The 23,798-nt window shown below is 34.0% G+C and overlaps 1 protein-coding gene across 2 annotated transcripts in view; it reads left to right on the forward strand.

Moving 5' to 3' along the window:
* Positions 1 to 2,603: 2,603 nt before the first annotated feature.
* The window catches only part of LOC115445145 (zinc finger protein 774), a 72,411-nt gene continuing 51,216 nt past the window's right edge, over positions 2,604 to 23,798 (forward strand). For both annotated transcript variants that reach the window (XM_030171279.2, XM_030171280.2), the window contains exon 1: positions 2,604 to 3,039. In XM_030171279.2, the coding sequence (XP_030027139.1) occupies positions 2,955 to 3,039 (85 nt within the window). In that variant the 5' untranslated portion in view covers positions 2,604 to 2,954. The remainder of the gene's footprint in view (positions 3,040 to 23,798) is intronic.

Here is a 23,798-nt window from a genome sequence, read left to right on the forward strand (position 1 = left end):
CGATATCGCGTTCGGACTGCCAAATGTGATTGCAATCAAAGTTACGCGTATAATCTTTGTCAATTATGTAGCGACTTACCAGCAAAGGAAAACCTATCTTAGAATTCTGCATAAGTATTAGAATGTATCTGAAGCCTACCCAGCCTATAATAGGGTAGCCTGGTGGACCATTGCCCTTGAACCTTATAGAACACCAGCACCGTGCCCAGCAGTGGATCAGAATAAAATAGGAATGGCAACATTATATATTTTTTTTATTTTATTCTAACCTAAAATTTATCTTATGTGCCAAAGTACCATCATATATTTTATAGATATCGCTAATACATTTAAGATTAATTGAATCAACCTATTCTTAAACATGCATTCTTTGATAGCATTTTGTACAAAAATATCTAAAAAGATAATAGGAGATAGGACTAGTAAAAATAGAATATTAAAATGTCGACTCAAAAGACATAAATGTGTTCTACCTAATTGAATCGGTACAAAACTTCGAGATCAAAGTCTGGCTTTTTGTTTGAAAAAATTCAGGTATTAACGTAACGACTACCGTGATTCAACAGAGGCTTAGCGAAGACTCCGAAGCACTAACAGTACCTAGGTACTGAAACTTAATATCATCCGACGTTCGATATTCAAAAGCAATGATTGAAAATGGCAAACCGACTAAAAAAGCATTCGACATTTGCAAATCCCACACGAGATATCTCGCCGCGGCTGCGTTGTGTGCACAAGAACGTGGCACATTCGTATCTATCATTCATTAGCGCTGCTAGCATCCAATACGACATTTTTTTACAATCCCCGGGCACAAAGAACGGGTGTCCACTCACACCGGCACACCCCACACATCCGCGCTCTACGTGTGAGTGATTAAAAACATGGAAAAAAATCACACCGAGCGCGCGCACACATGCACAATGACGCGAAAAAAATCACTGACACAAAGAAAGTCGTCCGAAAACTTGTGTACGAACTTTTGTACGCACACTAGCAAGCCGCGCCCACACCGATGGCCGTACAAGGAAGTCGCGCGCGTGTGTGTGAGTGCAGCCCATCGGCACGAGGGCTAAACTTAGCTTAGCTTGTATGTGAGCGTGACTCACAGTTGCAAGAGTCCGAAACTTAAAATACGATTCTAGAATGGCGTATGTAATTTGAAATTCATGTTCCAAATTCAAATTAAACGGCCAGTGATAGGGTTTAACGTCGTTTGATGAGTGATGCAGTTGTTACGTTCGTACAACGCCGGAGAAATGCACGCCGCGGGTAGTTTTCGTATGAAACTTGGTGGCGCGAGATGCAAGAAAAGAGATGGCGACATACGAGTCGGCTGTGGTCTCGCTTGCACACCACCCGCCGCCCGGGGCGCATGGGACAGGGGGGAGCGGGGAAGGGTCGCGGGCGGGTGTCGTGTCGCGTTGATGAACATTTTTCTCATTTTTTCTTTATTTTTATGCGAATCGGTTTTAAAAAGGGTTTCGTCATAATTGCGTCGCCGCTGCTGATTATGTTAACGCGAACGATAAGCCATGATGTAACACATAAAATATTATCCGAACCGCCAACCCTAATTACAAATAAAATTTTAACATTAAATATAACATTATATGCAATCAGACCCTCATTAGCATACGTCTAACAAATGAACATAAAACTTTATCCTTCCAGGTTAAAATTAGTTCTGTCTCGTTAAGACCAGACAGGTTAAATATTCTGCATAATAAATTAATTAAAAACCAGATATGTTTATAACAAACATAAAAACACTATTGCCGTATAACACTGTCCGTAAAGTTAGTCATGAACACTAAAAAAGTGAATCCGAGAAGATATTTTGAATTTCGAACACATTTAAGAAAACAATAAAAGTCAAATTTGGAACACTTTTGATTTACACACGATGTTCGCACATTATTACATACAAAAAAGACTTAACATTCAAAAATACAATAAAAGAACTGTCAGTGTTTACATTTGTAAAAATGTTAATACGGTTAATGTAAAAAAGCACGAGGCAAGTGGACAAAAAAGGTTCACGTAAACATTGCGTTACGTACGCGTGTCTCGTCTCGAGTGTAGCGTCTCGGCGGGAAACTTATTTTCCCGCGTTTTCTCACAGACCCGCCATATTTGTTTTCGTTGTTGCTTATATGAATCTAATTAGAACTTTACGGATTTCGCTAACCCAAAAATAAACTTTATAATACTGTTTTTAGTTTACATTTTATTACTATCTATGACGCAGGTAATATAAAAATGTTCATACGAAGTAACCTAACTACTTAGATATTAATCAAGTAAAAAACAACCGGAAATTTTGTATGAATACAAAAATATGCAATTAAATTTAATTAATTTAAACAATCAAACATTCTTCATATTTTGTAATAGTGTTAATTTCATGGCTGTTTTAGTTTGTCTTAGAGGAAAACATCGATCTTATTCGATGTCATTATTTCAATTTGTTCTTGATTTTTCACCATTAAATCCAAATAATACTTGCACTAAAACAAACGGATAATCCGAAATAATTTCAAACGCATCCTCCGTGTAGAAGGGAAACAAAAAAAACCGTATCTCGGCGGCAGTCTCGCAACAGCAGCGGCGCGCGCCGGCCGCTTCCAAACGTTTATATTATTTTAACATTACGTGTTTCATTTCGCGTAGACTTTTGGACGGCGGTAGTTGAGGCGCGGGATGTGCAAATTGTGATTTCGGACTACAATTTTAAAAAAAAGTTTAATTCAAAAATGGAACACCGTGAACATTTGGAAATAAAATTCGACAGGCAAAAATATTTTTCGATATACAACCGCAACTAAACGCAGTTCAAACTAGGTTTTCGTTTTCTTACACAAGTTTTATGTTGAACATTATGTTTATTTTGAAACTGTAACACAACAAACTGTATAACCGACGGAGGACATAGGTATAGAACAGAAGAGAAGATGGCGCTCGCTTCTTCTGTCAGCTTGTACTACTCGATAGTTCAACGAGCAGCGAGGCACTACTTAGAAGACTACTGTCACACAGGTAAGTGAATTCAAAAATGGAGAACCAACAATAAAAACTGTGTTTACAGTTTACACAAATTAAGAAACCACACAGCAGCAAATTTATTTTATAAAATTATTTTATTCTTCTTTAATATAAAAATAATAATATTTTAAAATTATTTTAATGAATTGAAATTGCATTCTCATATTTATTTAAATTATCGCAACGTTTACTACTAAACTTCGAGAAAAGATTCAAGGGAAGTCCTTAAGCAAAGTATACGAAACATTATTATATTTTCACTAGTATAAATATTTAAAATACTTATTTACATTATAAAATTATCTACAATAGACAATAAAAGTAATTTAAATTTTCGCAAAACGTTTTCCGTGTCTGAAACAATCACGCAAACGGCGGCGCGCCGCGCGACTTCAAGAACCCGCCCATTGCATACAATAAAACCATAACTTAATATTAAATAAACATGAATAATTCATTTTCATCAATTATTATCTATAATTACATACAACTTATGTAAAATATAAAGCATCTGCTACGAAAATTCAATGATTAATTTAAAATTATGCAATCGTAACATTTATATGACATATTCACATATGCACATTAATTTGAACACAATATTTAAATGATAATATTTGTTAAAGTCAGGACGTGAATCCGCTACCTGCTTCTATAAGCCGGTGGTCGGTCAAGTTCAATAACGAGTATGCATTCCTTTCATCTCACTATAATAACCCGTATTAAACCGCCTTATTTAACCAAAACCAGTATATTCACAAGTATTGATATTTCAAGTGCAGTTTGAATGTCTTTATGAGCTTATTTATTTTATTCGTTATTATTGGGGCAAGACATTCTCTTATAAGTTATGAAGTTATAGACCCACGCTAGTCCCATACGTGAATACTTGTTAAGTTAGTTTTATTTAAGCCTAGAATTCCTAATTAAGGACAAAGGAACGAACGACTTATTACTCCAATGCGAGAAATTTAAACACCATGCCATTCTTGTTTCGAATGATAACCAATGATGGGTGAAGCTGGCCCGCAGAATTCAAACATAACACCGCCAAGAAAAAGGCAGACATATTCGTTTTTAATATAGTAAATGTATAATGCATACAACAATATTATAATAGTTGAGAAAAGTTTCTCGTCGGTCAGAATTATATTCGAACTGCAAGATAGTCACGAACAAATCTAGTGTATGGATTGAGGTGACTAGAGAACAGTAGAAATAGCGGTATTAGAATATACTTAAATTAAATCATTTCTTTATTTAAATTGTTTTTAATCAATATGGATCTATCACTTGGAAACTTGTTATCGCTTTGAAGAAGTCGCGTAAGAAACTCACTCAAAAACGGGATACGTCGTAACAATAAAAAATATATTTAGAATTAATATAAAAATTTGGTACTGAGTTAATTTGCGTTTACTTCTTTTCAGGATAAATAACGAACGATAAATAAGATTGTAATCTAGAGTACAAATAAATAAATTTTCCGCATATTTATAAACCAAATGTTAAACGCCGTCGGACAATATATTAATACCTTTAACTTTATTAAACACCTTTATTCTTTAAATAGGTAGTGGAATTACGTGTATTTCGTGAAAATAACAATGTATAAAAGAAATATTTAATTTGTTGTATAATACAAACTTTAGATGGATCCTCATTGGGATTATATTTGGGATGCATATTTATGAATATGCATCCCAAAGAAAAAATCAGAACTTTCACATATATAGAACCGCAAGTATAATTACTAACCGCATTTAATTTCAATTATTTAGTATTCAGAGCATCCTTTAATGTCTCATGGTGATGAAATGAAATAAAAAAAACGAAAATGATAATTTGAAGTACGGACAAACTAATAATTATTATTCACGTAATCCAGAAAAGCTAACTACATAAAATATAATTATCAAACTTATATAAATTTAATTCTTTCATTTCAGTATGAAGCGATAGTAAATTTACGTTATAGGTAACCAAGTATTAAACGTCACAAAAAAAAACAAACAAATTGCTAACAATGTTTATAAATTGAAAAGTTCTACTATGTGTCAATACTAAGTTTCGAGAAAAGATTGTTGAGAAATCCATAAGAAGTTTACGAGACGTTATCATTCTACCAGTATTTAAATATGTAATAACTTTGTATACATTATAAATAGTAAAACAGGTGAATTATGCACAATAGCCAAAGTAATTTGGATTTTCGGTAACCTTTTCCGTATCTAAAATGATGATTCAAACAACTGCTCAATACAATTATCAAAAACCATATAGATATGAAACGGACAGGTTATCCAAAATACCTAATCAAAGTAATTTGAATTTTCGGTAACCTTTTCCTTTGATTTTGATGATTAAAACAACTGCACAATACAATTATTGAAAACCACAAATTATGACTAAGACTTCTTTAAAATATATCTTAAGACAACCAACTACACTAAACCAGTGTAACAAACCTTATTTTACTCTAAAATTTATAAACTTTAACGTTAACTCTGAAGCAAAATCGGAAGCTCATCACAAAATTGATCATCAAGTGTAACAAAATTCGTAAATTACACGCCATAATCGGCGGAGAGAGACTAATTAAAAAAAAAATGTTGATCAGTTTTCACGCGGCCATAACCATGGTGTTTAGTGGTAACGCCTATCAGTCACGGGATAATTAGAAATATTGGTAAATTATGTCTTATATTTCAGAATCAGCTTTCTCGCAGCTTTACGTAGTTGGAATCTCAGGATAGCGAGCGCAGTGGAATACCAAACAATATTTTGTATTTCAAGGTGTTGGATGGTGTTTTTACTGTTTATGGGCAACCTCGTCTCGTCATTGACAGCCTTTAAAAAAATAGAAAAAAGTCCCTGTATTAAAATTAAAATGCCTATGTCCTTCCCAGGGTCTCAAACTATCTTCATAACAAAAATCGAAATATATTTGGTAGTTTTTGAGTTTATCGCGCTTAGAAGCGGCGAGGGACTTTGTTTTATAATATATAACGATAAATGGAAGATTTATATGCATTTGCGCGCAATGATAGGCTTGTAGTCAATTTGTATCTCTACTTACCTTTTAAGTCCAAGCACGAGCATATAAGGGATGTATGATAGTAGATTGCAAGGAAGCTTAAAGCTCCAATACAATTTTCTGTATTTGTTATCAAATGTGTGAGGAACTTCAAGTTGTACTTGCAGGACAATGAAACTAATGAATTTAAAAAACTCTTGGTTTAAAATAACATTAATATTTTATATTTACGATAATAATATAAAATAAAAACGATTTTAAAAACCCAAAAAAAAGTTAATATCACCTGTACACTGGTTATCAATTTTGGATTTGGTGACTAATAAAAAAACTCCTGTTTTAGTCAATTAAAAATCAATATATCAGCGTATCGACGTCTTGTAACCGACAAATCAGAATTAGATGAACGTCATTGTGACCAAAAACAAATTAATACCAAAATATGTTTGTTGGCTGCCGTCATAAAAAATAATAATAAATGCACTTAAGTAGCGTCACTGAAATTAATATTAAAATTCTTTGCAACAGCGTTAAGAAAGCCTTAAAAACTTCGCTTTCACGACACAAAACAAAGAACAATTTATCTCAATTCATTCGCATCAATTGCATAATTTGCAACAATATTTTACCGTCTCAAATAGAAATACGCGGGAAAAATAACAAGAGAATTGATATGAACTGTCGAAGCGAAACAAAAGTACCAATCATACGCCTCATCAAGGGGCTGCAAAAAATCATTAAAATTCATCATCACCTATCGAAAAGTCATTTCGAACTATTGCAAAAAAATCTATTTAATTTTTTTCATGCTTCATTTATATCTGGAGAACGGTGTCGCGTCTGTATGTTTGTACAAAAAGGAAATATGTACTCTAGGTTACACGTGATGTAATTATGTGTGATAGAATTCATTTCGGAGCCAGCAATTTCTATTTCATTTATATGATCTTGATTTATTTTAAAAAACCTTAAAAGATACAATCAGGTGACTAACTTCGAAAATAATTATAAACAATTTATTTTTACATATCCAATAATAGTTTACGCAATATCCTCCATCATTCATCGATTGCTATACTTTTCTTTTCCTTCTAGTTTCAACAAACATCTAACAAACTTTTCATAAATAGAATACTTAGATTATAAGTTTATAATATAGTACGCAAAGACCGGTAACTTGCTTGTCTGCTGTCCTTGACGAGCGCGCCGCGCAAAAAGTGCCGACGAGATGCCCACCGGAAGCCTCGTCCAATCCCATTTGAATATTACTATCAACTGCACGATTATGGTGCTATTCGATAGACAATAATGGTTGATCACCTTTCTACCTTGATGCAATAGATAATATAAAGCTGTCTTCCCGAAATTTGAAGATGAGGGTCCATCTTAACCTTTGACGGTAGGTTGTAGAACTAGCTTGTTAAGGCAGGTTCTGGACAGGTTTTCAATATCTGACGTCATCAGCGACCACGAACAATTAATAAAACTGGTGAATCATATCATTTATAGACCAATAATCGATAACAAATAAAATATATTTTTTAAACACAAAAGCAACAGTTTATATTTCAAGTTGATTTTCTGTAAGACATACTATATCAGTCAAGCTTGCTTGTTCATTCTATAGACAAGTATGTCTACAGCATGGATCAGTTACTTTAAAACACTTAGAAATTTTAAAAATTAACTATATTACAATTTTGTCAGTCAGTGGCATTAAATATTACTGACGTATTTGTAAGATGCCACGAGTAATAAAAAACAAACCAAATTTACTCAACATAGTTGCTCGATAATTATTATATTACGTAGATTTTAATTAAAGTATTTTAAAATTCTATTTTTATTTCCTGTAACCTGTACTTTTCGAAAATTATATGCAGACATTAATTCTTGGAAAGACTAAAGGCAATGCTTTAAACATTTATGACGTTTCCTTTTTTAATGAATATTAAGATGTATTCTTATAAAATCTGTATAATATTTATAAAAATAAAAGGTTTGAGTCAATTATATGTGCAGATAGCAGCCTCCTGTGTTGATGCAAATTTGTGCTCTATTTTGTACAAATATGATATGTTTTTTTCTGATATGTTTGTGAACCGGACCTGGTAGAGTATAGTCCGAAACAAAGTTGACTAACAAGAGACATAGAGTCGAGAGTCGCCCGAATTACCTGCTCAATCTTGTATGGTCAGCAACAAAAATATTTAAACAAATTCATAATAAATATACTGGAAGTAATACAATGTTTGTAACAGCAAGAAAATATTTAAGCACATCAAAATTAAAATTCATTGAGTTATTGTTCTATAAATGCGCACTTGTTAATCACGGGACGCGACATATGCTAATTAGCTATTGTACAAAATACAGGCGTATACAAAATATTTCCGAGATTAATCTTCGACAATTTTATTTGTATGTAATTTTGCTGGTGGTAGAATATATTTTATATCCGCGCAGATAGCCACCGCTGTACACAAGGTGTTAAAACCCGCCACAGTGGCCCACGTAAGTGTCGCGTTCCGGGATCAGCCTGTGTATATTCGGTTCCAACAGGCCGGCATAATTGTGTCGACTGCTGAGGGGTAATCATCTCTTGTCAGTCGACATTCTATTAGACCCCACTCTACTCACCATCTCCGAGGGGTCACTTTGCCAAAAATTATTAACACTAGTTTTAAGTTATTCATAACTTTGCACCAAACATTTATGAGGTCATAATAAAAAATCATAGTTTATGATCGATTTAACATTTCAATCTGATATCACTTATTTTATTATTTAAATATGTTGATATTAAAAATTGTTACTTGGAAGTTAAGAAACATGATGCAACCTGTCTTGTGGAACTTTTCATTATCCTGTGTTTATGGAGGTTTTATTGAGCTATAAGTGGAATAGTACATACATACATAGTATCATACCTCTATCCCACAGGGGTAGGCAGAAACTATGGATTGCCACGTTGCACGATTCTGGCGTACTTGTCTCGCTTCCTCCACCCTCATCAATCTTTTCATGCATTCCAGGTACTTTTGACCTGGCTTTTACTAAGAATATCAGATATCTGGCATATCAGATAGTGGAATATTATGGATACTTAAGTGGAGTCCAACAGTTGTTTAATTAACATCGCGGGCACGTCAGTCGCCAGCACCAGCGTCAAGATTTTTTTAAGTTAAATGACGAGACGAGCCTGTTACTACCCTGAAGCGAGATAACCGCCTATAAACAGTAGCAAAACAATATAGAACTTCGATTTCAATTAACTGCGTGGCACTCCACTGCGTTCGTCACCGTGAGAGATATATTAAGTCTCACAATAACCAGTAATTACGCTGGCAATGTCCTTCAAACCGAAACACAACAGTACATAACCACTCCTGCATACGAGAGACCTACCACCAAAAACAAAGGCACAACAGCACAATTCCTTTCTCAAAGTCATTCATCAAACCGGAACACAATAGTACATAAACACTACTGCATTCAAGATATCTACCATCAAAAAACAACGGCATAGCAGTACAATTTTCGTCTCGATTCAAGACATTTCGACCCCACTATAATTTCGCTATGGTCTAAACTAGAAGTCTTTTAGAGACTGCTCATAACTAAATATATTCCCTAATTAAATAACACGTAGGATAGAAAACTAACATAAAATGCCAGCTTTGTTACATCTCGCAATAAGTAACATAACCTACCACGTTATCTTTTTCACTAGACAGATTAATCAGTTGTTATTGATAAAAACCATCATGATATAAATTAATTATTAATAAAATATTCAAAATTTTCAAAGTTACGTAAGTCTGTATTGCACTGTTCTTGTTAGCCAACAATTTCCTACTTTAAATAACCGTGTTTATCTATAATTGTTATACAGGGTCGATTAGTATTCTTTTTTGTGCATAAATTGCCCTTTTTGTTAACTGTATCTAATTTCCAAAATCTGTGAATGCAGTACAGATTAGTTTTCTTGTAGCAGTTAAGATAGCTGCTGTAGCTGCCCTATCTTAAAATTTACCTCTATATACTGCCTACTGACCTCTTTATATCAGAACTAAATCCTTAAGAATCAAAATTCACAAGTAATATAAATCATATATTCATAGCAGACGGCTGCAAGGAAACCAGTTAAATGCGCCGCCATGCATGCAAAATGAATTAATGAGTATAAAATATATTTAAATAGGTATTTTATTTGATTCTAAGACTAGAATTGCAGCGAGACATGAGTTACAAAGCTTATATTTATACTTTGTTATAACTAGTTTATTCGGGTGCGCTTGCGCAGGGTCAAGCACAGGTCTGGCGGTAACTACAATGCCCGCATTGGTCTAATAAGAATAATAAGACCAAACAAAATAAGTGACAATAGATATTAATTAGTGGACTTTGGAATACCTTTCAAATTGGTTTCAGACTTTTCAAATCCATTTAAATAGCATAAGTTAAAATATTTCCTATAGAAATTATTGTTTTACTTATTCCGTCAACTCCAAGTCAGATAGTTAGAAAATGTACTTGACCAAGGCTGCAGAGCTAGCTAGAAATCTTGGTACAGAATGTACTTTTTTTAACGGATTCAACCGTCTTCGAGGACGAATATCCAAAATTCTTTATTAGTGCTCACGATACATAAGGAAGTCGCGTACAAATTACATGTCTCTAAAGCCATCTTAAGCTGCATATGTCAAGCAGATCGAATTTTTATAAATTTATTTTTATTATTTAATATATGTATACGGTCCGGTTTGAAGGACATTATAGCCTGTGTAACTACTGGACATAATAAGACTAACATCTCATATCTCAGGATGGCGAGCGCAGTGGAATACCAAACAATACTTTGTAATTCTTCAAGTGAAGGTGTTGGATGGTGATTCTACTGTTTATGGGCGGTCGTATCGCTTACCATCAGGCAAACGGTAAGCTCATCTCGTCATTTAAAGCAATAAAAAAAATCATACACGAGCCATTTACGAGCCAACAAATCATTTAAAATCATTACTCTATATTGATCCGTATGGCTGAGCGTGGTAGATTACTCATTTTTAATATTGAGTATTGGGAGGAAAATTTAAAATAAATTCAGTCACAAGAATTAGAATACATAATTGTAATTGGTTTTTACCTAAATCTATTTCGGTAAGTAATAGTTGCTTAATTATTACTGCGATTTTCAGAAAACGATATAGTAATATTTAAATGTAATCCTGCTATGTTTCCTAGGTCGTCTAATGGTCGGCCTCAAGAAATCACTTAAAACCGCAATTGTATTTTTAATTATAAAATGTAGGTAGATATTGTAACTTTGACTTTTCGGACAATCAACACTACAATCCATGAAGGCTACAGTCTTCGACAAGCCAGGAGCTAATTACAATATAAAGAACCTTAATAAAATTCGTACAATAGTTTTATTTCAATGTATTTTTTGTACTCCATTTCCTTTATACTCTGTTTTAATTTTCAAATTTTGCACACACAATGAAACGAAAACAATCGTAGTCACACACTCACCTAATAAACTTATGATATCATACAAACGTACGAATTGATGCATCTTATATAGAATAACCGATAAGCAGCTTGCAAACGGGTTTTAGCGGAGACCGCATTCAGACGTGGCGTGGGACGTCTCCGGTCAAGTGCGATGACCAGGGGGCAAACCGAAATACCTCGCACACTTCTACATAACATCACGGTTTAATATCCTAAAGGGTAGGCAGGGACTAGTACACATTACAACAGGACTTCTGTTACTTGATTTGAGAGGTCGTGTCAAAATGTAGAGAATTGCACAATTTATTTTATAACAATTTAATTTCAAGTTTTGACTTTTGGAGAAAAAAGGAAAATTAAAAGCTTTCGAAGAAACGAAGCTGGCTGGTGTTTAGACTCAATTTTTTTTTTTTTTACTTCCGACCGCACTAAGAGGAAACAAATTATAGAGACCATTGTGACATATACTTTTGATGAAATAAATATTTTTTGACATACTTTTTCTTTTCTAATATTAATAATTACTCCTCGCCAAACTGAAACTACGGGAAATTTTTATTTTAGTATAATAATATATTGTGGTCTATCCCAATATAATTTCTTACAGGAACAATAGACTTAGATAAACATGATCATATATATCGACATAGTAACATATAACTAAGTTAATTTAAAAGCCCCTCCCCGGTGACCATAAGGCTACATAAAGTCTTCAAAACGGAAGAAATTTATAATCCAAAAAACGGCGATAAAATCTCAAAAATAAGTTTTATTAAAATAATTTAAAAGTGTTAGACTATCGATACAAATAAATTTATGTGTTCGATTACATTCGAGTGGAGATTTTTATTGCTAATACCCGCCCTTTTGCCGCAGACGGGTACTGACATGCACAGAACTGTTAAAAAATAAAAAAAAATGCTTAAAAAATATCTTTTGTACCTTTTATAAACATATTCATACAAACTTGAAAAAAATGCTTACTCATTTTTACTTCAATGTCATTTAATAATAATAAATAAAAATAATCTTATCAAAACTATTTAGAAGTGCCATATGTACACTTAAAATTGTAAAGACAAAAAAACTTAAGGAATGCTACCAACGTCCTTAATTCGATCTTTATATTAATAACTTACGCAAAGTTTTCCTATTAGGAAACTAAATGATTTGGCATTGCAATTTACATCTTCTGGGACATATAATAATGACTAAAACTCGGTACAGTGTATCTGATGATTATGAAGCCCAAAGAACAATTACGATTGAGATTCCTGATGTTTTACGTAAAACTGTTTCCACGTATTGATAAAACTGTTGATAAAATCTTAAAATTTAAGAAATGTAAAATTTATAAAGAATAATTAATAACGTTAAAATTTACAAGACAATAGAAACAAGTAACAAAAAAAAGTATTAGTTATTTTCAAGGGGAATTCTAACACGTCATTTTTTTACTTACAGTGACGCGAAATTGTGTTTATATTTATAAATACATAGCTAAAACGTACTATTAAAGAAAAAGCATGTATAATTTATGCAAATTATACTAACTTATAGACAATGCGAGATATAACAGTCTATTTAGCTTATGTTAATTACGCAACACGCGTTTAATTTCTAAATAATATTAAATATTACGTAAAGAAGAAAAAATAGTAATAAAAAAATTAAATAGCCTATAGCCAACATTCTATTTTTTTATTACATAGGTACTTTTTTTTAAAATAATATTTTAATAACAACTACATCGCGTAGTAAATAATAATTGCTATATATCATAAAAATATACATTTTATTAATATTTATCATAAATTATGCACAAAATAAAGAACGGCAACAAAAAAAAATTGGAAAAAATGTTAATCTTTAATTCCGTAAAACCGATTAAAACATACCAACCGTAAAAAAAAACGCCAACACTTATGCGTGTAACAGTACCGTAGAACCAGTTGATCGGCGCGTTCGGAACCTGTTCGTAATCGCATCGGCCGCGCACGTATGCAAATGTGGTGCATCTCTCGCCGTAAGGTCAAGGACGTGCGCTAGACACTTGCGTGCTCTATTGTACCATGTCTGAGTAGTGACAACCCTGGGATTTTAACTATTGTAACTGAGACAACCCTGGAGTGTAAGTGGTATATCTTACCCAATTTTGGACTGGAGAGGATGGTTGCTTGTTTACACAAATTTATTTTGTAAGTGACAACCCTGGATTCTAATAATTTGTGACTATGATGTTGTCGAGGAATTGCAAATCGCACAATAGGTTCTAGTTATAATTCATATAGAATCCATATATACATTAAATATATTACCTACATCTTCATAATAAAACAGAAGTAGAAAAATATAATGGTGTCGACTGGCGAGGCGACATCATCGCTCGTCAGTCGACACTCTATTGGTGGCCACTCTTACCATCACCAGGGTCACTTTGCCACACATAAATAAGAAAAATAGAGTTGACCGATTTTTGACCTTATATGAAATTTGCTTTGATAATAAAAAATACCAAACTAGTCTGTAATGTCCATAAAGAAAATGTTCCATATTAGTGAACGAACTCTCCAAGTAATAACTTAATTTGTCCGGCGGCTGCCTACAGCACGGACAATTAGGCACAAGAAAAAAGGCGCTGAGTCAGTCACGTTGTAGAGAATTGACTCAAAACTGGTCATTATGTATCAAAATAACTAATTTAGCAAAATTAATTCAATTAAAATTTTATAATAAAATAAATGTAAAACTAGCTATTTTAAATTTTCTCAATAGGTACACGGATTGATTCGTGTTAATATATTTAATGGAAGAAATGGTTCAAAATTTTGATTTTGAATGTTTTTAAGCGTACTGGCAACGTTGTAAAACAAAACATTATTTTAAACCTGACGAGAAATGATATCTTTTTTAATGCAATTGAATGACGAGACGAGCATGTAGCTCGTCCGAAACATACTACCTTGTACTTTTACTTACAATATTGTATCCTCCGGTTTAATAACTCCAAAGACTGTCAAAATTTAATCCCATTACCTTTTGAATAGTTTACATATAAAATACGCCGGAATTGTATAAGCAGCCAACGGCCAATTAAGTTGGGGCAAAAACTGCTGAGTCAACTGCGCCCGCGCAACGCGTCGCGTGAAATTACACCACAGATTAGTTACTTTATAAAATTAGTTTCATTAACTGTACAAGTTATTATTTAATCAACTTTCAGTGAGGCGGTTGAAGTTTTTTGGAATAATACTATAACATTTTTTGTGTTAGTAATTATTGTGTAGTTCTCAAAATAGTATATTAACTCTATGAATTAAGAAAGCGTAAACAAAATTATAATATCACATATTGTACAAAATAAATTAAAAATTATATTTATCAATCCACAATCCTTTCAAAAAAAATCGCAAATTAAAAACTACGCTATGCCTCAATAACAAAGTCTATTTCAAATACATTTGATAAGCTTATCCCGCAAACTTTTAAATAAACGAACACGCGGAAAAGTCTACAAGGAAAGTACGCAAATTGCATTCCTTACCCTCATACCATTCAAAGCGGAAAACCTCACTTCATTATGCACGCTACCACTGACCACGTCTGCTCGCCACCGTGACGGAGAGCCACCGTTCACCACTTACCGTCAATTGGCAATTTGTCTAAACGGTGCTTAAAGCCCTTTCTAGTTTAGCTAATCTGCCGTCACTTCCTAGCGGTATGGCCGATGTCGGTTAGGGGAAAATTTTTATAACTTCCATGTTATTATTACGCACTGCCAAGACGAATGTCCGCAGGTTCAAATCCCAAGGGCACACACGTCTGACTTTTCTAAAAAATCATGTGTGTATTCTTTGTGAATTTATCGTTCGCTTTAACGGTGAAGGAAACTTCGTGAGGAAACCTGCACATCTGAGAAGTTCTCTATAGGAATTTCGGAGGTGTGTGAAGTCTACCAATCTGCACTAGGCCAGCGTGGTGGACTAAGGCCTAATTCCTCTCAGTAGTAGAGGAGGCCCGTGCTCAGCAGTGGGCAAGTATATAATACAGGGCTGATATTATTATATTTTATTATTAACTGTGGATTTTGTCTAGTTGGAGATGATATTGTTAAGTCAGTCAGTGCTGTTTAACAACGTATATAAATCTGGTGGTAACCCTTCTACCACATTTATCCTCACATATGCCCCCAAATTTGCAATGTTTGAAAAGGACTACTAAGTCATAAGAACATAAAACAACAGCAATTATTATACACTTAGTAAGCAAATAAATAATGCAATAAATCCGTTGTATACATTAACAGTTTTACTTATAAACTTGTTTTAGCGTTAAGAGGTGGTTAAGAAATGCTTAAATACCTACCATATCACCGGTTTCTAGTTTAAACCTTATTAAAAGGTAAGTAAGGTAAGGTTTTGACTTACATCTGATCGAGTAAATTTGTGTTTTAACTAAGCATAGCTTTGCGAAATTTTTAAAAGTTAGACTATATATAGTTGACTGCATGCACTTTTTATAAATTGTTTCTGTTGATTTTATGTGTTTGTAGAAAAATAAATGGTTTAAATGATAGCCAGTATTATTACTGGGCATCGTAAGACTTCACATTTTGTCTCAGGATGACAAGCGCAGTGGATACCACGCATGACGCAGTGCTTAGTAATTCGAAGTCCTGAATAGTACCACCAGTGTTCCTCCCATCAGGCGAGCAGCTTTCTGGACGGTATCCACTACACGAAATTAAACAAAAAACAGACTTATTATAAAGCTAAAGAGTTTGATTTAACGTGCTTATCTCGAGAACTACTAAACTTAAAAAAATCACTTAGATATATTACTTCCTAAGCCTATAGCACTCATAGGCCACAAAAACTTTTCGTGCAGAGCCGCAGGCAACACCTAGTTTGTTAAGGTTCCGTATACTATGACACACAGCAAAAAAAAAGTCCCTTTATTATCTACTATTTCGGCTGCACGATGTTTCCGTACCGAGAAAATTGTCCAACTGTGTGACGGTTCCCGAGTTCCTTTGAAACACATTTGAATAGATTAACCTCTAGTATTTTCAAAAAAGCCTTTCTAAATGCTCACTTATGTATTAAATTTCCAAAATAACGTTTTGAAGACACTGATTTAACTAATTGTTTAGTACAAGTTTAATTTTATATTCAACGACAAATATTTGTTTCTGTATTTTTGTTATTCTGAATAGATTTTTTAAAGTTTCATTAATAATATACGCTACTTCAAACAGAATCTGTATTCTAATTTTCTTATTTTTATTTCTGGAAAAATTATTACGCGTATGGACACAAGGAAAGTAAGGTATATAAATATATTTTCGAAGCTACATAAAACGCTGGCTTTATTGATTTCCTCGAAAACAACTCCACTCATACTCATCGTGGAAAAACCCATATCCCTACATGATATTGTCCTAATATGAATAATTTCCATAACCTGAGATCACCATTCACAAGTCTTAATAATTTATCTTAAATTTTCTAGCTTACTAATATTTTGTATAGATAAAACAAATACAAATAACTTCTCAAATTGCTTGATGAAGGTGCAACCAAGACATTTACTTTTCGCCATCTGTATTCCGTTTCATGATATTATAGGGACGAGCTTATTGCGTCTTCGGCTGCCAGACTCCGAACTGGTACTCAGCGAATCCAATATCACTTCATCAGATTCAAACCCAGGACCTCAGAGCGGTTGTTCTACCTCGCATGCAATACAACTACATCTCCGAAGCAGTCATATACATAGGTACCGGCACATAAATACATTATGGTGGTTAGGATTCTCCGATGAAGTAAAATTGTAACGATTATCGACCGAGACTTTAGGATGCCATAAAAATAAAATGTAACCTAAACTCTACAGAACATACACCCACTTTTCTTGATGGTAGGATATATTTTATATCCGCCAGGATAGCGACCGTACACAAGCTGTTAAAACCCGCCATAGTGGCTTAAGAAATGTGTCGCTTTCCCGGATCACCTTGTTCCGGTTCCAACAGGCCGGCATAATTGTGGCGACTGTCGAGGGTTAATCTCCCGTCAATCGACATTCTATTGGACGCTACTCTTCTTACCATCAGATGCAGCGGGGTCACTTTACCGCACGTATAGAAAATACTCAAGTGTCAACTGATTTATAAAACAATGCAGAGAGAGCCGCCGAGCCGTGAACACAGCGACCGCGGCCCGCACACTAATTGCGATGCTTTTTACCTAATTCACAAACAATTTGGTGTTCGGTACGATCGGTTTACCGTTTTGTTTGTTCATTTCAATATACGAGATTTTAAGCAATAAATTTATGCTGCTGACTGTACCAAAATTTACATTTTCTTAAGACATATTTTGCAAGGAAAATATTCAACACTAAATGTACATTCGGAACTATTATAGTACCAACAAACTATTCTTCAATGTATAAAAACCATAATCTAAATACCTAAAGGTCCGTATACACTCACAAAAATCACACGCGGAAACGCCGAGCGTCCAAACGCAAGCATCACGTGCTCCTTCACGCCATGTGTATTTACAAATACTGATTAACGCACGTCCGGGCAGCGATAACAGCTACTTATGACTTTTATGCTTTTTATGTTTACACAATGTTTACAAGCAATTTGCATCGAACGATTGAGAGTTTTATGTGCATTCTTATCTCTGGAAGTAGTATTAGACGTCGCTTATTACTTAGTTTACAGTAACAGATAATTAAGATAAACTGCTACCATGTAGAACTAATTATGAACATGATGTTGGTCTTTGGTTGTTGTATTTAGAATTTATTTTTACTAAACACGCATTATTAATTAAGAAACTTTAATCTTTTATTATGTCTAAATTGCATTACAAAAATAACCGATAATAGTAACTTAACTACGACTAAGAAACGGTTGTGGGAAATTGTATCCCTAAATGGGCCTACCCCAATTGAGCAGTGCTTAAACAAAATGATCTTAATTCAAGTTAATTCCTAACAAACTGGCACACGCGCCGCCACTCCACGTGACATCGTATCGCAGCGTGTTTGTAAACACGTGGAAACGGGCCTTAGTACGCTTTCCCGCCTTAGATAAGCTCATGCCTTCGCTAATTAAGCAGAAACTGGTCTAGCATTATGCTCTATTAAATAATAGATTACTTAGTATATGTGAAGTGTGTCAGCGTGGTGGACTAAGATATAAATTCAGTAGTAGATGCCCGTGTCCCGCATTATGACAATAAATTGAAATCTAATAATCTCATGCGAAAATGCCGAGTCAATTTGTAGAATCAAATACTTGTAATCAATCCAGTATAAGCAATTCGAAGTGGATTTTGCCTCCTCATTAGAACAACTCTACCTATTTCCCTCATTTCAAAAGTTTAATACACTTCAAGGCACACAAGATCAAATATTATAAAACACTAACACAACTAACAATCAAGTACATTATTCATCAATTGAATCTGCAATTTCGAAAAGGGCACATCTCATAAATATATCTAGATCTATATCGAAAAATGTATATATAATATCAAATAACAACAAAACATCTGTAATTTTCTATTGCTAATTAAACTCAAACTCTATCCCAAAAATTAATATTTTTTTTTTACACTACTTTAGAAAATTTCCTTTTCCTGAACTTTTTACATTTTCGGACATGTGCCCTTTCGGAATTTGCATATTCAATTGTATAATTCATATCTTACATTACCCAAAGTTCTCCAAACTTCCAAGTTCGGGGTAATGCGTATCGTTCCCTACCTGTGGAACTTGCGTAAGGGCTCCCCCGCCCTTGAACTTGACCTTGATCGTAACGCTACGGGTCAATACACAATATTATTATTTCATCTGTATGCAACCCCTTTTTAGGGTTGACTTACGCTTTGTAAGGGTGAAAGTTCTTATAGTATTGTCATTTATTGTTAAACTGGATTGTGCGAGTATAATCAACTTCAACTTCAACTTCAACTTTTTACTGAAATAAAATTCTTATTGCATACATTTCCGGAAAAATACGTTTTACTTATTTTTTAAAACGTAGTCTATACGATTTATTGCAACATTTTTCATTAGTGCTCCGCTCCTATTAGTCATAACGTGATGATATAGCCTATTTCCTTCCTCGATAAATGGGCTATCCAACACTAAAAGATTTTTTAATTCGAACCAGAGATCGTGAGATTAGCGCGTTCAAACAAACTCTTCAGCTTTATATAAAAGTATAGATTATAGATAGAGGATATTCAAATACTTTCAGAAGTTTCTACATTTACTTCTAACAAGTATCAAAACTTTCGAATGTAGTATAATAAATAGTGCAGTCAGTACTTTTGGTGTAAAATAAAGATTGAAATTAAACTATTAACGTTTTTTTTCACGGAGTGACACTCCTCCCTCCATGACTATGGAAGTTGCAGTCTTCAAAACGTTAGGAGAAAATTATAATATAAAAAAAAACACTAAAAAAATCGTAAAATAGTTTTATTTAAATGTCCATTCGCGTAAATATAAAAAATCATTATACAATAAAGATCTAAATACAATAAATATAACTAACTACCTACAATAGGAGAATGCGGTAGACTCACAAACACCCCACAAACTAAAACTCACCCACGAAAAGGCAAAAGCAAACAACAATTCGGCGAATTTATAATATCAATTGTATGACATCCTCTAAAAATATATTTTTATAGTATTAATTCTTATTTTAGTGCCGTCTAAAACTTCGCACTTAAAATATTTTTATCTAAATTAATATTTGAAACTGTCTAAATATAGATGCATAATTATGAGAAAGTCCGCCTTTCAATAAGTCATAAAATATAACAGTAAATAACATTAAACTGTAATAAACATTATTATAAGATTAAGCGGCTTGGTGTTGACGTAGGTTCGAGTAGTTTTTTTATATAGTTTAGATGTCTGCAAATAAAAAAGTTTACAAAAGGCCGTCTCGGTTTTAATAAGAAAAAATACTAACTGTGGTTTATGTTTGAGAGGTTAAGTAAAATAAATCGCATTCTAGGATCACACACACACGCACGCATCACGCATTTATACCCGAAGGGATATGCAGAGGCGTAACCAAGGCACCCCATGATAGCGGGCGAGCCTATCGCCATATCGGGCACAAATTCCAGACTTCAGGCTACTGAGCAGGAAAACCCAAATATCACTTTGCCCGATCCGGGATTCGAACCCACGACCTCAGAGCGCTGCGATTTTGGCGAATCTGTCTTCTAAGGACTATTGAAAACCCTCCTTATTAATAAATAAAGTATAAAAAAAAGGACAATTGAGTAAAACGGCTCTTCACTTTATTCAAAGTAATATGAATTATAGTATATTTCATCATGTACAATATTCATATTGACATGCTCATTTAAAAAAACTGTGACACTAAATATGTCTTTGCTCATGGTCTGTTGAATATCTATAGTTTTTATAAACTAAAATAAATGTCATAAAATATGGTCAGTAAAAACATCTAGTCAATTAAATAAGGTGCACTTATTTCTTAATTGACAAAAAATACACAGAAGACGTACTTTCGAAAAGCTTTTAAGTGAATCATAAAATGTACCAAAATAAACATTATTTGGTAAGGAACCTTGCACTCCAATCCAGTGCTACCGTTAGTCATTTTGCCGTACAAAATGGAAAAAATGGAATATCATTTAGCAAAAAATTGTTCACAAAATGACTTTTTGGCCGAATGCAACGTGTAAAAAAACGTCAGTAGTCAATCAAAAATGTAACTTACCGCGGTGTCGTTCACCCCGAGAGGATTTCCAGCGCAGGCACGGACTCGGGCGAGGCACTTGGGGCAATGACTCAAGAGGGTCAATTTAAATATTTTGTCCATTTTGAAATACAAATCGAGAATCTCATAGTTTTAATTTTAGATAGACATAATTATACTCAGTTTTCCCGGAAAAAACTCAATTAGTTTCTCTTAGTGCTTAAAAAAATACATTGAGTTTTGTAAACTAATCACCAACGAATCATTCATAAACCTAGTATTAATAACAAACATCAAGGAAATAAATAACATCAATTTATTTACATACTATGCACGTTCTAAAATACACATTAATTGGCTAGGATTAAACACAATATACCCAAAGATAAAGCCATAAACCTTCACCCTTCCTACCACATAAGTCCCCCATCTAATTAACCTAAATCCGTCCCATATCTATCTCATTAATAGCATAGAACATCTAGCTAATGAATGCGACACGATGGCATAGGAAACGGTGCTGTAGATACAAATAGATTTCCATTTTATAATCATCTTTAGCAAATAAATTATTGCAATATTATTTCAGTCTATCATTGTATTCTTGAAGGGGTACATAGAGATGCATTTGGCGTACTTTATAGGAAGCTCCTGGCCAGCAGATTTCAATAAACGATCCTAATATCAATCTTCAATCGTATTTCGAAAACGAACCAATCAAAATAGAAAATTTGTAATCATGTCAAAAAACTTTGTTCTGATTGGTTTATTTTTGATATGGATCGAAAAAAGTGATTGGGATCGTTTATTTATCGTTACAGTCCTATTTAATTAGAAAATGATACTAAACACCACCAACAAAAAAGGAATGGATTTTGTCAACCGTACTAAGTTTTGATATGCAACTTTTATTATCAGTTATGTGCCATTTTTTGCTCTTAATCTTTTGCTGGTGGTAGGATATTATATTATATATCCGCCCGGATAGCGACCACCGTACACAAGGTATTAAAACCCGCCATAGCTCACGTAAGTGTCGTGTTCCGGGATCAGCCTGTGTATATCAGGTTCCAACAGGCCGGCATAATCGTCTCGATTGCGGAGGGGTAATCATCTCTCGTCAGTCGATATGCTATTGGACCCACTCCACTTACTATCAGGTGCAGTTGGGTCACTGTACCGTGCCCAAAATAACTTCCTATTTCTAGTAACAGTAATAACATGCAAATCAACAATTTACTAGCACATATACGTTAAAAACAGCTTAAATTATGTCTCTATTTCAGCAAATATCAAAATCAAAGTATAGTCACATAATAAAATGTAAAATACATAACATCACGCATTTATCCCCGAAGGGGTATGCAGAGGTGCAACTAAGGCACCCACTTTTCGCCAAGTATGTTCCGTCCCATGATGTGACAGGGGGCGAGCCTATCGCCATATCGGGCACAAATTCCAGACTCCGGGCTGATACTGAGCAGAAAAACCTAAATATCACTTTGCCCGGCCCGGGATTCGAACCCAGGACCTCAGAGCGCTATTGTACCGGACATTCAATAAAATGTAAAATAGCACATATATTGAGTGTTTACATGATGAAGTCACTCAATCAATTATCGCTTGATTAAGATTTAGACAAAAATAGACCATTAACGTACATTAATGATGCGAATTAGCATTAATAACCGGCAGACGTCCATTTATAAAGCTTCTGAGAAACTCGTGTCAAAAATATGTGACAATTATTTGCATTGAAAAAAATATACCTATGGGTTGAATAGTTAATGAGCTTATTTGAATAAGATGATGAAATATTTTTTTATGCAGACACGACAAAGTTATTGCGCCTAATGAGGTATAATAGAATGTCGATTGACGAGAGATGATTAACCCTTGGCAGTTGAAACAATTATGCCGGCTGTTGGAACCAGATATGCACATGTTAATCCCGCAACGTGATAGTCTTATGTGGGCCACTATAGCGGATTTTAACACCTTGTGGATGGTGGTCGGTATCCGGCTGAATAAAATATGTCCTACCACCAGCAGAAAGTATATTTAAATGATAATTATTACGGTAAAAAGCACATATAATAATAATATCACCCCTGGATTATATAATGTTCCACTGCTGGGCAAGGGCCTCCTCTACTACTGAGAAGGATTAGGCCTTAGTCTACAACGTTGGCCTAGTACAGATTGGCAGACTTCACATACCCTCAAAATTCTTATAAAAAACTTCTCAGGTATGCAGGTTCACTCGCGATGTTTTCTTTAACCGTTAAAGCAAGCGATAACTTACAAAGAAAATATATATAACTATAGAAAAGTCAGAGTTGTGTGTTCTTGAGTTTTGAACCTACAGACATTCGTCTCGGCAGTCCGTTCCACTCCCAACCAGGCTATACTAATCAAAATGCATAAGGA

Source organism: Manduca sexta, chromosome 15 (assembly GCF_014839805.1).
Source record: "Manduca sexta isolate Smith_Timp_Sample1 chromosome 15, JHU_Msex_v1.0, whole genome shotgun sequence".
NCBI classification, from domain to species: Eukaryota; Metazoa; Arthropoda; class Insecta; order Lepidoptera; family Sphingidae; genus Manduca; species Manduca sexta.